At 47.1% G+C, this 18,395-nt stretch overlaps 1 protein-coding gene across 7 annotated transcripts in view; it reads left to right on the forward strand.

Moving 5' to 3' along the window:
- The window catches only part of cntn4 (contactin 4), a 150,596-nt gene that overhangs the window by 119,949 nt on the left and 12,252 nt on the right, over positions 1-18,395 (forward strand). For 4 of the 7 annotated variants that reach the window (XM_086197551.1, XM_086197569.1, XM_086197564.1 and 1 more), the window contains 4 exons: positions 4,406-4,533; positions 15,056-15,231; positions 16,937-17,057; positions 17,407-17,565. In XM_086197551.1, the coding sequence (XP_086053677.1) occupies positions 4,406-4,533; positions 15,056-15,231; positions 16,937-17,057; positions 17,407-17,565 (584 nt within the window). The remainder of the gene's footprint in view (positions 1-4,405; positions 4,534-15,055; positions 15,232-16,936; positions 17,058-17,406; positions 17,566-18,395) is intronic. The other 3 variants (XM_086197557.1, XM_086197574.1, XM_086197594.1) reach the window with 1 other exon arrangement.

Consider the following 18,395-nt stretch of genomic DNA (forward strand, 5'->3'; position numbering starts at 1 on the left):
CCTTCTGTGCAGCTAATGATCCATGCAACAAGACGAGAGGCGCCGGTACAGGTCTGAGCATCGCCAAAATCAATATCAATTACACCTGTATCGGAGAATTGTCAAAAGTAAATGCCCAGGTGTCCCCTTTCTCAGTGTCAGCCGATTGCTTTGTTGGCCGCAAGAACAAAAATGAAGAGCGTTCCTGCTTTGCTGCCTCTCTTGACCTTTAATCTCGCTGTTGACAACTTCACAAGGCAACAGAACGTTCCTTCAGTCATGATGCTGCATGAAGCAGGCGCCGTAGCTCGGCAGGTTCAGCGTCGCACAGCTGGGCTTGATTTATGCCGCTGACAAAGCCGTTTCTCTCCAGCTACGCACACAATGGGGAACCTGAGGAGAGACAGACTTTCAATTTATCTCAGACAGCCCGACCCCCCCACTGATGCTATTCAGGCTTTTAGCAGTCAAGGGCATAGATCAACACTTGAAGTCAGGTCCCACACTTTGTCCCGGCTCAGAGAGAACAGTGACCTCGCAGCGTCACGGCCCCGCGCCTGCAGCCATGTTGGAACCACTCGTGTTTTGATACAATTATGATTAGAACCGCCACCTGCAGGCAGGTCGATGGTTGTCGATGGGGGTCGGATCTAGTAACACAGTCTCACCTCACCTCACTGTATCTGTGAGGTCGCTGCAGCCGGCAAACAGTGTGACACACACACGCACACACGTGCCCCAACGCACTCACGCACACACACACGCACACACGTGCCCCAACGCACTCACGCACACACATACACACGCACACACACGTGCCCCAACACACACACACGCGCACACATACACACATTCCCCGCAGTGCTTTTCCATTGTGTTAACTGGTATTTGGAGGAGAGTGGAGCGAGCGGCGTGTGCAGTGAGGCGCTCCTCCGTGCGTCATTATTTAGTGAAAGCACCTAAGCTTGTGACGATCTCTCTTCCTGTGGTCTCATGGTTCAGCACTTCCACTGATACAATCGTAACCCCTATTTTCACAAGCCCGTTTTATTTACCCTGTTAATTAAGTAGAGACGCACACAGCCTGCAGCCTTGCTGCCAGTCAGCCCGAGTACCTCCCATCCGGAGCTGGCCGTGGACGTGGCATCCATCATTATTCATACTGTTGCATGTTGAACTTGCAGGAGTAACGCCAGGTCGTCCCAGCATCAGTGAGCGCCACAACACATCTCCCTCCTTAGAAGAGAAGCTCCCGCTGCTGCCATTAGAGGCTCACTCTGCATTCCAGGCCCACACTTTCAGTTCAAAGCTGTCTATGTACAATTTTTTTGCCTTTTTTGCAGCTCGTTATTTGGATTGTGACAGTTTCCTCTCCGAATGTCGAATTTATCACACAGATCAAAGCCAAAATATGTCTGAGTAAAGCATCAAATCAAGGGTTTGGAGTGGCTTTCTGATTGTGAGGAAGATTACAAAAAGCAAACCCCGGCATCTGTTAACAGCGTCTCAAAGAGAATGTAAAACTAACAAAAACAGGCTTTTTACTTTGGAACCGGCTCTTTCCTGCGATTTCCACTTCACAGCGCTGGCTGCTCCGTGACTGATGTTATTTGTCTCTTTCATCTTGTCACAGCACGCCGAGGATCAGCCCCTGTCCTCAGAGGCTTGATCTCACCCAAAATACACACCTGTGTTTTCCTGCATGACACAAGTGCATTTGGCCATCTCGCTGTGTTCACAATAATCACCTCCTTTTAGGAGAATTATTGCGGGCTCCATTAAACCCGTGTGAGACAGGGATGAAAGCAGCAGCACTTGTGTTCATCTCACCTGTGAATTATTGATACCTGCCCCTCCACTGGCATCTCTCGGGATGGAGCCGGGAAATGTCTCCTCTTATAATGGGCACAGCGCTCAGACATGATGTCTGGGCTGCCATGGCAGAGAGGAGAGAAGCCTCTTATTCACCACCGTTGACTTCTGCTACATTGACCTCAGCTGCTCCTCCATTAGCTGCAGACTACGATGACGAACACTTGAGTGAAAGTGAAATGCATCTCCAGGTGAAGCCTGAAAAGAAACAGGTAGATCTGCAGGAGCGGCTAAGAACAAAGCGGCTCCACTGGACGCCTCCCAGGATTTAACTCTCAGTAGGAGCCGTGGTGCTGACATGCTGCACCACTTGTTTGCTCTGCACACAGACTCCTCTTACAAGATGCATGGTGTGCAAGTCACATGATAGCTGTTGTGTCCCTGTGGGTAAGAGGACTGCGGCTGCACGGAGCGCAGGTATTTAGTTATACTGAGCTATTGCTGCTGTTGACTTGAATTAGGTCACAGCTTGTTCTGGCTGCTCTCCCTGATAAGGCCTCCAGTTAATTGACAGCAGATGTGTTTGTCGCCTTTCTTTGAATAACCAGAATCATCAGACTGCCTTTGCGATAAAGTGTGTAATTAATGTGTATTATTTGTATTAATTGTGCGACTCTGCTGCGGGTTATGGTCGCTTGTATGACCGAGGCGCCATTAAAGAGGACCGTTTCCTTCCCTTTACTGGCCTCCAGGTTTGATGTCGTTACGCCACCCTGTGATGGGTCGGTCATGTGAGTGATGGACCTCATTGTCTATTGGCCATTCAGCACTTTCCCCTGGAACCAAGAAGCGTCCACTAAGCACTACCCTGCAGGTCTGGAAGTGTCTTCTCTTAAATGTATCTGCCTTTTCTTATCACAACCCCGGAGAGAAAAAGACCCAATTGATGTGAGGGCGCTGTCGCAGGTTATTAGGCACGATACACAGGTACATGCACTTGAGCTAATCACTGACGCACGGAGGAAAACACCCACCTCACAGCCAGTGGGAGAGCTGAAGTGTGTGTTGTGTCTTTGTGACCTCCAACGTGCCGAATTTGTACTGCCATCTTCAACTGTCGAACAAAGACGTTTTTCAGTCCATCGGAAAGTAGATTAGTGTTCAGAAAGAGTGACATCCGCAGTCTAGGAAGCAAAATGGAGAACGCTCTGAATCTTCGTGCGCCTGCAGGTGCTTGACTGCAGGTTTATAGACTTCATCAGTATCTTAACGTGATGTTCGTCTAAAAAGCGTGTTCTCCCTCTCAAGTACTCACAAATAAATGTCCACAGTTCACAAAGATGTTTTCCCTTTTGCATCAGAATGCAGAAAGAGCCAGCGACGTACATTTAGCCCGAGCTAACAGCTAAACTTACAGCCGCTTGCTCAGTGACATGCAAGCACTTGGATTTGAACTAAAAACAAACTATCAATCTTCGAGTTCATTCATACCTCAGGTGCATTCAGCTCAACAACCCACTTGTGCTCGTCCACACGGTGGCGCCGACTCCTTCGTTAGGACTGGGTTATTCAGCGATGCGTCTGCCGTGAGATAACCTCTGGTATGGTTTGGTGATCCACTGATAAACGTGACTCACCTTACAGAGCGTGCGTGTGCTCGTGTCCATGAAGAACTGTTGTTAAAGAAGACCAACTGTGTCATCGTCAGTCAATAAAAGCTCGCCGCCATCTGCTCGCTGTGCTCTGACTCCTTTGACTCTGTCAGCAGAGCGATTTAGTGGCCACACATCATTTTCCCCTCTCATGATCAGACGCACGCCATTTCATATTTACAGTTTGCAGATTCAGCAGAACATTTGAGATAATTAAAATTCTGCATGCTTTGATAGGTTGGTCCAGCCTTGATTTCCCACAGTACCTTGCTTTCAAGGGCACAATTTCCATTTGTGCTTGTTATTTAGAAAATGTCAAGTTTGGTCGAGGCTTTTTGACCTTTTTGAAGCACTTGTGGCCGTGGTGTGGAAAGGGCATTGAGCCACTGTTGTCCTAGATTTCTTCTGCTGAATTTATTACCCCTGGAGGATGACCCTCATTCTTGTATTCATTGTCATCTGCAAAGAAACAGAATGTGTTGCTGTGTTGTTGTTTTTTGTAGATGTTCTAATGGCAGCAAACACAAAGTGAGGGTAAAAATGGACTCCGGCACGTTAATCCAACTGAAGTCACCTACATTTTTGGGGAGAGTTGGACGAACAAACCTAGACGGTGTAAGGTTCAGTCGGCCCCAAACTGTTCTGGAATTCTGATCATGCTGTGTACGTCCGGCAGTCCAGGAAGGTATCATGTCACTGGTCATGGCGTGTGAAACTGTGCCAAGAACCATACGATTGTGAGGAGACGAGGACAAAACTTAGTCTGTTGTCCATTTCTCTTGAATTGTGTGTTGAAGTCTGTTGTTGGACAATGCTTGCTAACTTGTTGATGCAAAGGGGCTACTGAAGTGTAATTGCCTCCAGCTGCAGGGGAAATACTGCCACCTACAGTTGTGGATGCAACTGTGCATGTAAACTCATCGGCTGTCTAGTAACTTTTTAAACCACTTTCATTTTCACAGAGTTTCCATTCTGGGCAACGGTAACCTTCGAATATGGAACGCCACCAAAGCCGATGCCGGGTTGTACACTTGTGTGGCAAGAAACCAGTTCGGCGTGGCGAGCAGCACCGGAAGCGTCACAGTGAAAGGTAATTCCTCTCGTACAGTGCAGTCAGCAGAGACCCAGACAGGAACACACCGGATGCCTTTTTCAAATGATTTCCACTGTGACAGCACACGGGGCCGCTTGTTATTTCACTCTGCCCCTGAAACTCACCTCAAGTGTTCAATTTCATAAATAAGAAATGACCAGCACACTGAAGAAGGACACCGATGTTTGAAGCCCCCGACCACCTCGCCCTCTTCATCTTTTGATAAGTCATGAGGAGCACGGCCTTTTTCTCCAAGCTGTCATTACCAGCCAGGCTGAGACACCTTGGTTGTTCCCATCTGTTTGCAGACGAGCTGACAACGTTCCGCTCGCTCCCTCGGCGCCGTCACTGTTGTCAGCGGATACTCGGTGTGGAAAAGGCCCAGTGTTGTTAGATCATTTGGTCTGGGGATTGCAGTTGTCCTCCGGTGCTGTGACTTATTATACTTCATTAAAAATGAACGAGAGCCGGGTATAAAGTACTGTGCATCCAGTGGCTTTATTCTGTGCACACTGCTGATTTTCTGTACTGTTCCCACAGGGGATCGTGTTCTCACCTGCTCCAGTTTCCGGGGGACGTGCTTACATGTTCCGTGAACTTTAGCCTCACTGTGACCTCTTGTCACCAGAGACGTCTGCTGCGTTTGTGTTATTTGTCCTGCTTTGACTTTTCTTGTATAGATTTATAGAATGATTGATCTTTACTCCGGCGGCCTCAGGGAGAACATTTCTGCCTCATATTTCGAAAGGTTTGGTATTGATCTTTGTGTATATTTCAGGAGATTATTGGTATCTCCCAGATTCCCTTCACACGTTCACGACAGCAGCGCATTCTGTGAGAGGGCGAACCCTGAGGACACCATCACGCTCTGTAGACTCAACCCTACCCTTTATTCACCTACCTGAGAGAGGAGGCGGTTCACGCCTGAGCACTTGTCATTGGCCTCTGCTGTTATAAACTTGGTAGGAGATTAATTACCCGGGTCAAGAAAGGAAAACTAATTAAAAGGTGCCAAAATCCATTCAAATCCCCAGACACGGTGCTGAGGAGTGCTGTATCTGTTCCTCTGTTCTGGCGAGAGAAATCATTTTTTCATGAAGTCTAGGACACAAAGCTTCTCCTTGCTCTGTTGCAGTCTATCATTTTCTCACAAAGGTTCGATCCATTTAATTGTGTTTTCTTCCTCACATCTTTACAAGCCTTCGTAATACTGTGTCAACAGTGAAAACAGCAGTTTGATTGGTTACGCCAAGAAGTTGCTATAGAAACCTAAATCAATTGACTTTCAGGCCTACAGGCAAATGTTTTATTGAATATTTTTAAAAAAACAACATTGATTGATACAGCCAGAGGAATATCCTCTATCGGAGGTTTTCGTTCTTCTTTTCTGCAAGGAAACTGATCACATGATGGAGTTGAATCCAAACCCTCGCCCAGCTCTGTCTCCTGTAAATCACTATCAAGATATGTTTCCTTTTCCAGTTGAATTATAAAAGACAGATTTCATATATTATGAATGCGACAGGTCCGCAGCAGTGAAGGATGTGGGGAGCTGAGAGCACCTCGCTGCTGATGTATGCTGATGCCTCACTCTGCCGCCAATTAACATCTCTGCCTTCTGCAAAAATTATCAGTAACTTTTGCAGACTGATCAAAGAAATGCAATACAAAGGCATTTGTATTTTAGACTGACTTACAGGTGTAATGAAAAACACGGAATTACTTCATTCTGTTGCTAATGTTCCTTCTGCACGCTTGTTTATCGTCCCCGCCGCCCCCAGCCAATCAGCATAATGTCTGCAGGAGGGTTGATGGTCTTTATGAGATGTTTCACTACCGCAGCTGGAAGACACACTCCCTGGCGTCTGCTCAGCGTAGGTAGATGCTGCTCTTCTCCTCCGTCGTGAGAGAACACGTTTAATATTTGACACCCTCCCTCGCTGCCTCTCCATCATCCTACGCTGAAGCAGCTCTCAGACGTAGAAAATGTGCCCTGCTCTGATCTCGTGCCTTTCTGTCACAATCGATATTGTTTGGAAAATGGGACGGGGTAATTTACATGCACTATTTGATTGAGGATTGGAAACCTGTTTAGTGGGGAGAAATTTGTGCAGCAGCAGCAGCCCTTATGGGAGATGACAGTCGTTTATTCAAATTGACTTTGGTGATATGAGAGCTGAAAAATACCTGTCAGAAAGCATTCAGCGCGCCGTGTTGTGAGTAAGCCACTAGCAAACAGCGAGGAGGAGGCGCAGTCACAACAGATGAGCCGTGTTAATGTCCCCATTATTCCAACACTGGGGGGATATTAGCAGATTAATTGCACTTGATTATCGATATGCTCCTTGAATTTTGATTGCACTGGAGATGAGTCTTTGCAATTAAGGCTGCCTCAGATCATTAGGGTTGGTCAGTGAGCTGAGATCACGCTGCTTCATTTCTGTTTGCCCGGTGAAAATAGAAGGTTACTCATCTGTCCAGTGTTATTGGTCACTGTGTCGTAGCCATTGTCCTTGCACTGTATTTTTACCCCACCCTAGACACACACACACACACACACGAGCGCGCACACGCAGACATGCATTTCATGAGCATCAGCAGTATAAAAATCACAGACGTAGAAAGACACAATATCATTCAAAGCCCACTCTTTATTTGTGATGAGCCACCCAGCACTCCAGGTTGGAATGAAGCCACCCAGCACTCCAGGTTGGAATGAAGCAAGGAAACTGTGGTAAATTAGTGGTAAAATGTTGATTGTGCAACTAATAAACGAATAGACTGAAAGACAGAAAGAGAGTGAAATACCTCCACTACCATATAGACCTCCATATCCAGAGTGTCTGAGGGCTGCACGCAGGCTTCTTGAAGGGTCATGGAACCTTTTAAAAGGTAAAAATCGCAGTCTTTCCAGAAGGTAAGAGAAGTTCAGCTAAATCTAAAAGAACTGCACATCTGAGAAGGTTTTTGCCACGTTAGCGTAGCGTACAGTGTCTGACTGCCCACCATGTTTGTCCAGACTGAAATATCTTAAAACCATTGCACACAATGACATGAATTTGGTGCCTGTATGTCTGTCCCCAGATGACCAATCGTAGCCGAGGAAGCATCGCTTGATGACAGAGCTGCAAATCTGATGTAGCATGAAATTCACATTTTTGTGTTGACCAACAGTTCATCCTCAAGAAGATGTCAGAGAATTAGGGAGGAATTTGTTCCACGTTCCATCGCTCAGCAGAGCCTGGGCAGCAGGGCCTTGGTCCAGCAAAGGGCGTGACCGAGGAGTGAGAGAGGGTGGTGCTGAGGTCAAAGGCCGGTTTTGCAAAGCCTCGCATTTGTGTGAGGTAGTGATACCGAAACATTGTGTGTGATGGGAGCAGCTATTTCCTCTGTACAGCACGAACAAGGCACAAATGGCGGAACACACACAGCCAGTTACAGATAATGAGTATCAACGTCTACCAGGAGAATCTCATCCTAGCCAAGGTGAAGATCCTGTTGCACTCTGAAATATTCTGCCCACTAACACACATGCAAAGAGTCACAAGTCTCAAAAATACTGGCGCCCATACGTACCAGAGCTAATTCTGATTGAGCCTCCTCAGGAACGCCGACAGCAGCCAGGAAGAGAGTTTGAGTCGGGCTGAATTCAGCCACGAGTCTGGCAGTTTCTTGATGAAGAGGTTCAAAAACAGAGGTGAGATGAGAAGAAGAAGAAGGAGAAGGAGAAGAGGAGAGAAGAGAATTCGTTTCTGATTATTGTGCCATTGGGGCCATGAATGCAGAGGCGCTGGGTCAGAGAAGGAGGTCTGATTCAAGCAGCGGACTCCAAAGCTTGACGGGTACATGTCACCGGGTCTCTCCTCAGGCGGAGCCCCATGACACCACCAGCGAGTGGGCAGGGCTGCTCCAGTGCTACGGGTGACGAGGAAGGAGGAAGAGGGCTCCTACTCCTACTGGCCAGGGGGCAGTGAGGGAAGGCACAGGTGAGGAGCTGGGGGATGAGAGGTGTGAGATAGTTGGACTGGCAGAAAGCACTTCAGCTAATGATGGTACCAGTGAGTCAGTCAATGTAGGGATGATGGAGTGACGGTAAGAGACGGAACCTCACCTGAACCTGAGAGGAGGTGATGACTCCAACCTGGAGGGCCTGCTGAGGATGTGGAGGGCCAGTGGTGAAGCATCACATCAGCAGGGACCATCAAGCCTTTGTAGCTGTAGGAGACCAGAGCTTCGCCACTCGTTCGGAGCCGCATCTTAACATGTGGCCGCAGGTCCTGCAGTATGACCACTAGAATGACTTGATGATGCGAGTGCTGCCACCTGAGCCTCAGCCGGAGCGCCGTCCAGTCTCTGCCACCACTATTGGCTGGAGGAGTGACAAAGAAACAAAACAGTGGACCAACTCTGAGCGGTTTGTTCAGGTTTATGCCAACGCAGCTTTGCCTTTCAACGAACGAAACCAGTCCTCTGTTGGTTTGAAAGTAATGATAGTGGTCTGGTTTCATTACGGAGCATAATTTTGCTCCCAAACAATGAAGTCTTTTAGAAATAAAGAGTAGAACCCAGGAGGATTCTTCAAATGTTTGGTGTGAACCAGATATGCTCTGTCATACTTGCTAATCTGCATGGAAAACCCTTTTGACCGACTATGGAAGAAACCCATTTCCTTTGGAAGTGTGTGTTTGTGTGCTGTAGGATCATCTGTGTGAATCTCAGCTGGAAGGGTGAAGCTTTGCTCTGCTAAATTTGCTTTTAAAGTCCTTGGATCTCCAGGCTCTTTGATGGCCTTCTTGATGCATTATTTAAGCTCACATTACTCACCTTGTGTGAAAACTACAGAACACACACACACACACACATATACACATAGTCGAGGTAGAGACAGGCTCACACTTTAAATCCTTCAACCATTAATGCTGAAGGAGACTCTCGGCGGGGGCAGGGCGGCGGAGGCGTGCGGGTATTATTCATGATGGCTGCTGTAACTGCCCATGTGAGGCATGTCTGTACACTTAAGAGAGGAGCTGGGAGTAATTTGGTAACCGTTGCTGGCTCCGTGTTCTGCTCACCCACCCATATGTTGTTTTTGCAGTTTTTCTGAGTGTGACCACTGTGAGCCAGGAAGTCGTGTGTCTGGCAGCACCAGGCGTCAGGGGACTCCTCACTCCTCTCATTTCTGTGTCCTACAGAGGGCTGGAGCTCCCCGATTCTCAACTTGACAAAAGGATTCCTTGATTTCTTATTTGTTGCAGCATTAAATAAGAATGTCAATCAGCCATTTTGTATTCAAATGCCACCTGGGGTGAAGGGGGAGAGGACAACCTCCGAACCAGCCGGGCAGTCTGGAGTTTAGTCTCTAGCGCCACCGAATCTCAGAGGGAAAGTCAGGACTTCATTGAGCTTAAAGCAGCAGTGCAGAACATCACATCACTGGTCACTCCGGCGTTACTGTGTGGGAGACACCAAACACACAACCCTTCCCACACTGCTAACCTGTTTCGCGTTTTCCTTTTTATGAAAATAGCACATTCCCAAAAAAACCTTCCTGAAATTCCCAAAGAAGCAGCAGTGTGTCCGGTACTAGCTGGCACCGCAGAAGGATTACAACTGTCAAGAGCCGACCTGCTGGATTCTTCTGGTGCGCTGCTGTCAGCCATCGTAACACTGCTTATGGCGCCATCTTCTGATGAAAATACCAACCATGTGACTGGGTTTATTCACTTCAAACCACTCTGTGGCTCATGTATTCTCTTGTGCTGCACCTCTAAGACTCCCTCAAAATTCGCTTTTCATTTTATGGAAACGTGGCTTCTACCACACTTTGATCCATTTGTTGTGGCAACATTTGGAAGTTTAAGAGTCGCACAATTGAATCACTCATCCACATCAAGTTAGCGGCGGGCTAAGCAGAGGTAGCCTCTGAGCCGTCAGCTCAGAGCCGTCCTGCCTCCTCATTCTCTCACATCAGCCCGCGAGCTCCTATCCAATCATTCCCCTGAAACTGTGAGGTGCTGAACCTTAAAGATCTGTCTGGCCTGATTTCTTTCCCTCTTGTTGTCCCAATTCTGTTCTCAAATACAGAATCCTGCTGCTGCAAGTCCCTGGAATCACTCGATGTTATATTTACTCCTGCTGGAATGATGTCTAACTGCGCTTTCTAAGATGCTGGAAAACCTGTGGCCTCGTTGTGGCTGGTTGTCGTGGCACTGAGGGGTCTGGTGTTATTTTCATCAATACGTTTGGAGTGGTGGCTCTTGGTTTCTTTCAGTTTGATTGTACTTTGGAGAACGTAACAAACTGGCCGCAGGACGTTTCTTATTTGATTATCAGTTTGACATCTTCAGTTCGTCCTTCAGTGGAATCTGATGAACGCCATGACAGGATACTCTTCCACAGGTGGACCGCAGTCCTGAAGCAGCTGTTTTAGAAGCTGGCAGCTTCTGTTGTTGTTGACTGGTTATGCCACACCGGTGGTACAGTCACACACGATCTAGTGAGAAGTTAATTCTGTAGAAACTTTCAAGATAATGCCCCCCCCCCCCCCCATTTCTCTCTGCTCAGCATCAGTGGAGATGAAGAGTAAAGATGAGTCATTTTATCAGATGACGCCACCTTCATTGATAGCTGACAGGGTTGTTGGGCCGTGTGTGTGCGCCTGGAGACGACTTGGTGGCTCCAGCAGGAGTCTTTTTAAGATTTTTAATCATTTATTTTGGTAAAATAGCAGCAACATGTGGTGAGCTGCCACCATGTCTGTGTCAGGGTGTGAACTCTCTCTCTCTCTCTCTCTCGCTCTCGCTCTCTCTCTCACCCTGACCCTGCCAAGTCAGAGGGTGACCATCCCCTCATTTACTGGGGCAGTAGCTAACAAGGCATTATACAAGATAGAAATCAATCAAATTATGCTCAGGAGCCCAGTGTGTGGCTGTGTAACCAACCTTGATTGTCCATATAATTTGTCACAGATGATGACAGAGTGGGCAAATACGCCGGCATATTCGCCACACCAGCATTGTCTCCGTGAATCTCTGGAGGAGGGAAGATGTAGACGTTGGTCTGGACAGCAAGCACCCCCTGGAGAAATAACAGTAGGATTGTAGGAACAGGACTGGTAACAGGTTGTGTACTAGTGATGAATAATGTGGGCCTCAGTGTGTGGACTACAGGTGGAAGCAGTCCTGCTAGTGTGTAGTTTGAGCTGACACACTTGGAGTTCTCTAGCTGCTGAAAGGGAAACTGGGGAGGGATGAACTTGAGTTTAAATACATGTTCTGATGATGATTCCCACATGTTAATGTTCATGTTAATGTCTCATGTTAATGTTCATGTGAATGTTAATGTTCATGTGAATGTTCACGTTACAGTTCATGTTAATGTTCACGTTAATGTTCAAGTTACTGTTCATGTGATTGTTCATGTGAATGTGAATGTTTATGTTAATGTTCATGTGAATGTTCATGTGAATGTTCACGTTACTGTTCATGTTAATGTTCATGTGAATGTTCATGTTACTGTTCATGTTAATGTTCACGTTAATGTTCATGTTACTGTTCATGTGAATGTTCATGTTACTGTTCATGTGAATGTTCATGTGAATGTTTACGTTAATGTTCATGTTACTGTTCATGTGAATGGTCATGTATTGAATGTGAATGTTTACGTTAATGTTCATGTTAATGTTCACGTTACTGTTCATGTTCATGTTCATGTCAATGTTCATGTCAATGTTCATGTCAATGTCCATGTCAATGTTCATGTTACTGTTTATGTTCATGTCAATGTCCATGTTAATGTTCATGTCAGTGTTCATGTCAATGTCCATGTTAATGTTCATGTCAATGTCCATGTTCATGTCAATGTTCATGTCAATGTTCAAGTCAATGTTCATGTCAATGTCCATGTTAATGTTCATGTCAATGTCCATGTCAATGTCCATGTTAATGTCCATGTTAATGTCCATGTTAATGTTCATGTCAGTGTTCATGTCAATGTCCATGTTAATGTTCATGTCAATGTCCATGTTCATGTTCATGTCAATGTTCATGTCAATGTTCAAGTCAATGTTCATGTCAATATCCATGTTTATGTTCATGTCAATGTCCATGTCAATGTCCATGTTAATGTCCATGTTAATGTTCATGTGAATGTTCATGTTAATGACGTGACGTGAGCTAATGTCATTCAGCTGGAGCCCAGTAGGACAACAGCAACAGTTTCCTTGGGATGCAGTGGCGGTGACATGGCGGTCATAAGGCTGAATCAGTCCGGTACCTTCTGGCTTTGAGCCACGTCAACGGGTGAACTCTGATTCGTCAGCCTGCTGTATCCAGCAGCGCTGTCGTCTGTTTCTAACTGATGAGAGATGGATGTGGTCGACCCACTCGGACCACACCAGCATGTAACTATATCATGCCTATTCCTGTTGCCACATGAGCGGCATGGCTCAGGGGTAGAGTGGCCGTCTAGCAGCCAAAGGGTCGCTGGTTCGATCCTCGACCCCGGTGACCATGTGGAAGTGTCCTTGAGCAAGATACTGAACCCATAATTGCTCCTGATGAGCAGGTTGGTGCCTTGCATGGCAGCCTCCACCATCAGTGTGTGAGTGTGTGAATGAGACGACACTGTAAAGAGCTTGGAGTGCCTCTAAGGTAGAAAAGCATCATATAAAATTGAGTCCATTTACCACATGGTGGCGCTAATGTGCCCAGAAAGTTAATGGGATGTGTGGCTTCACAACCATTCCCTTGTGTTATTATTCATCATTTTTATCAGTGATCAACAGCATTCAATAAATGTCGAGGCAGAAGTTTTGGAAAATGCAGTCATTTTCCTTTAACAAACCCAGTAGCTCCAGCCTCTGCAGTGGTCTCACTTGTGGTATTCCTGACTGACCATGTGCTTACAACCCTGTCGTTGGTGTCTTTGTTCTTCCTCACCTTTATCATAGGGTGCATTATATTTAGTGTCTGATGAGAGAGCAGAAACAAACAAACCTGCCGACTGTATTGGCTCTTGGAACCTCTGTGAGAGCCCTCAACCAGAGACGATTGCCAGGGTTCAAACACACTTGTATCACTAAATATTCATATACACATATTCATACCAACACATGAGACCACACGTCTGTGACTACATCTGTCTACACGTCAAGAAACCAGCGTTGATTTCGCTCAAGCTGATGAAGAGCTACACAGTTCGACCCAACATGAACGTGCTGAACTAAAATCAACACTGACCGACAGAGACGGACTCTGATATTCAGGTGTTCAAGAAGGGAATTTTGACACGACATTTACTGAATTCTCAGGCTGCATTTATGGTTCCGAAACTTTTCCAGCCCTTGAAATAGATATGTTGAAATTCCAGGTCTTGTCCAGGTTTTCCATGACCATGTGAACGCCGACGAGTCTCTCTGAGCTGGAGTGAGTCAGGTCAGATATTCTTGGTAGTCGAGCCTCCACCCTTGTCTGGGGTTGATCTCAGTGGGATAACCGGCTGATTTCTGTAATTGTGTTTTGGGGAACATCTTGTTCTTGGCATGGTCGAAGGAACGCTCTCAACAGAGCCCCTCATTTGAAGCACTTTTATTGGAGAACTGTGTTTGGAACCCTCCATTGCACTTGCTCTACGACTGGTGTGCAGCCTTCACAGATGGAGCCGACACCTCCTGTGTATTATTATGACGTACTTACAGCCCCACCATCGCTCACCATTTAGCTCCAGCAAGAGAGGACTGGTGTGTGTGTCCAACTCCAGCAGCTGATAGCATTCTGGGCTGCAATCAGAAAACAACAAGATAAATCACTTTCAGAGTGTGTGTGTGTGTGTGTGTGTGTGTGTGTGCGCGTGTGTGTATTGGTGGGAGAAGGCCAATACAATGGAGGTATCGAATTTGGTCTGGATGAAGACTGCGCGGGCTGCACTTTCTCGGTGAATCTATGCGTGTCCAGGGATCATTTGCCAGGGTTAATTTAGTCTCTGTGCTCAAAGTGGCAATTTCAACCGAGTAATCACAGCACCCCCAAGAGGGAGCCAGGTGTTGTACACTCTCAGAACAAAGGCTCATCTCATCTCACCTCTCCCGTGTCCTTGCACCTTCCTCCCTCCTCCGCTGCTCACACTCAAGAGCACATAAGAGGACACGTATTCCCAGGACGCCGCTGTAATGCACTGCAGGACTGTAAAGGGAGTGGAGAGGACTGGAAGAAGAGCTCGCCACTGTTTACTGTTTTCGTATAGCTGTGTGTTTTGGGAATTTTGTTCCTGGCTGAAGGCTATGCTGACAGTGACACATGGAGACTAGTCAGGATGCAGGAGAGACATGTCCCAGAGTCCTGCCAGACACCACCACCAGCTATTGTAGCTCTGCTTGGTCCTCTGCATGCCCCTGTTAACCCAGTCTGATGTATCCATAAAGATGATGGAGGGGCTCAGCTTTTCCCACACATATTAAATCCCACGTAATTCCAGGAGAGCAGAGCAGCGTGTTTGATCAAATGTGTGTGGTGTGTTTCAGAACCGACCATCATCACCACCCTGCCGTCAACGCTGGACGTCACCGTGGGGGAGAGCGTGGTCCTGCCCTGTCAAGTGAGCCACGACCCATCGCTGGAGCTCAAGTTCACCTGGTTCTTCAATGAGCAGCTCATCCACTTTGGCAACCATGGTGGATTCTTTGAAAAAGTGGGCGGAGTAAGTTCAGTGGGGAAATTACTGTTTGCATTTGTAAGTGCTGCTTGCGCTGGCATTTCTAAAACATTTGTACTACAAGCTGCTCTTTGATGCGACACACAGACGCAGCAACAAGTGTAGCTGCCGCAGGAAGCAACAAAACTCTGGGAGTGCTCAAGAGCGTCAGCAGCACGAATTAAAAGCACCGGCACACAAGCTTAGGACATAGAGTACATCTGCCTGCACTCAGCCAGCACCCACAAGATGTCTGCCAGACGCGTTATGCTGCTGTGCTGTTGTCGAGGGGTTAATCAGCAGCGTGTCGAGCGTCTGATGGTTCAGATCTTACTTGTGAATATCACAGTTTACAAAAGTGACACATTTATCATCACAAATAAATCAGCTTACTTTACTTTCCACTGTAGTCACTCCCTGCCAGAGCGACTTCTGGGTAAGCACTGATAGAAACGACTGAGAATTAATATAAATTAAACGAAACCCTCCTGACATCCAGCAGCCAATCAGATTTCAGCATTCATCCAGCCTGTGATATGAGTTTAGCTGACTGCAGTAGGAATGGCGGCTCATCGGGATGCCTGGTCTAGCAGCTGAGCTAAATGGACCACTGAGGAAAGTGGTTCAGGACTGGAAGAGTATTTGCAATGTCACAACAATATTCTGACTGTCTATGATCCCCAGAGCCGGACCAGAGAATAGAGACTTCTGTGCTGGGTTAGAGAGCTGAGACCCAGACTAGTTAGCTTAGCACAGTGGCTGGTAGTGGGTGGGAAGTGTTAGCATCTTCCATCCATCCATCCATCCATTTTCTTCCTCTGTATGTGTGTGTGTGTGTGTGTGTGTCTGTATGTGTGTGTGTGTGTGCGTGTGTGTGTCTGTATGTGTGTGTGTGTGTGTGGGGGCGGGGGTCTCCACCTCTTCATGCTATTGCTCAGAAACCTGTCCTCCCCACTGAGCTGGCAGCCCTGATCATGATGAATCATTAGGAACCCTTGTATTCTGTGGAAGAACTTTGTTTGTGACACCGTGCTCATAAAAACCTCACCTATAAAAGACATCGACGCTGCGTTCGACCATTCAGAGCCTCCACTGAGTAAAGGTCAGGAGGTGACTGAAGATTCATGGTATATCGATACTGTGCTGCTTGTGGTAATAAATTCAGGGGGGTGTTTGTATTAAGTTTGTTATTTATGGGCAGAAAAATGCTGCCTGTGGTTTATTTTGAATTGTTCTTCACCTGCAGAAGCTTCATCTGGTGTCTGTCAGCTGCTGTGTAGCTGACATGTTTGCTTAGAACACAAATATAATAATGGGTTTCTTTCCTTCAAACCACGACTTCTGTGTTTTATTGAAACAATTGGACTGTATTCCTAATAAGGTGTGGAGACTCGCTGCTGTCTCTGACTCACTGACGACTTTCCTCTGATGAAGTGTGAATGTAGAAGGGGGGCCTGCAGAAGCAAGGCTCCCTTCAAGAACTGACTGCTCGCTACGACTGATGTTTGCTTTTCTGTGACAACAGAATAAATGCACGGACCTTTAGAAGCAGGAAACAAAGGCTATACTTTTCAAGTCATACGCACGTAAGAATGAGCGCTCTGCTCCCGTGTGGCTGGGAAGTCGGCACTCCTACATTCCAATAGCAGGCTCGCCATGTTGCTAATGGAACTGTGTGTGTTTGTGTGTGTTTTCATGTTTTCAATGACAGCAGCATTCAGCAGGCGACATCATGGTCCGAAACATCCAGCTGAGGCATGCTGGGAAGTACACGTGCGCCGTGCAAACCAAGGTGGACAGCATCTCCATCGCTGTCGACCTGGTGGTCAGAGGTACGCCGACAGCGAGCGACGTCTCCTCCAGCTTCCACTCACTACCGCTACACACACTTCAGCTCGCCACCGTCAGATATTTCAGCAACATGAATGTTTCTTCTGCTGCAGAAGATGTTTGTTAGTGAGTCTTGTGGTCATGAAGTGAGGAGATGTAGAATGAACAGGCAGGCAAACGGCGAGGAAAATGTACTTTATAATTAGACTGAGTACCTCCCGACAGTGTCACGCTCAACTGACTTTGCTCCAGTAGCCGCAGGTGCTAAACCCACCACGCCTCCCTCAACCGTCTCCTCCTGATTTACATATCCCTCCTCCCGTCTATCTCTCTCTCTCCTCTTTCCCTCAGGTCCCCCGGGGGCCCCCACCAGCATCCATGTAGAAGAAATCACTGATACCACAGCATCTCTGTCCTGGAGGCCTGGTCCTGATAATCACAGTCCAATTACGGCATACACCATTCAGGCCAGGACACCATTTTCCCTGGGGTGGCAGGCTGTCACCACAGGTAAGCTCTCTCCAACCAGCCGTGGCCTCCTCCAATCACATGCAGCTCTTCATTCTGTCTTGCTTGTGAGAATATTGGAAATGTAATTTTTAGCCCACCCCGAACGACGCACAATCGTAGCGTGACCATTGACCACCACTTCATAGGACTCCTGGGGGTCCTGAAACATGGCTCTTGCCGTGATGATTAAGCTCGTGCCAGGGCTGTAATTTGATAGCGCCATTAAGTGATCGCGCCGATGGATTGTGGGTGTCATTTTTCCCCACATCCTCTATAATGGGGCCCTTAGCAGTCGTGCGTGATTGGAATAATGTGCGTTTATGCTGCACTGTGTGCTACGTTCCATTGATACTCTTGTGAATCAGGACACTGTTAGCCAAGATAGTTTTAGCAGCCTCATTGATTCACCACATCGGGGTCGTCTATTGCAACATAACAATGTTATGACCCTGCAGGTTGAATGAGCGCCTGCTGCAGAAGATGAAAATCCCTTCTACTACTACTACTACTACTACTACTACTACTACTACTACATTACAGATGCTTTGCTAGCACAGCGCCTCATATCATCAACAAATATTGTTTAGTAAATTAGAGTCGTACTTCACCCAAAAAGTACCCTTTTCTTTTCAAGTACTCACCAGTGTCTTGAGGTCACTTCTTTGTGACTCCAGAGGGCAGACACAGCCAGTCACATTCTTTTAGCTAGAGGCTAAAGGAGACAGAGGGCTAGCAACAGCTGTCCAAACTGTCCAACAACGTCCGATCAGCTGTAACACCTGCGGTTCTTGGCTTCCGTGGACAAGCTACCAGCTAGTGAACAGACGCAC

This window comes from Aulostomus chinensis, chromosome 3 (genome assembly GCF_037954235.1).
Source record: "Aulostomus chinensis isolate RoL2024-O1b breed Wild chromosome 3, RoL_Achi_v1.0, whole genome shotgun sequence".
Classification (NCBI taxonomy): domain Eukaryota; kingdom Metazoa; phylum Chordata; class Actinopteri; order Syngnathiformes; family Aulostomidae; genus Aulostomus; species Aulostomus chinensis.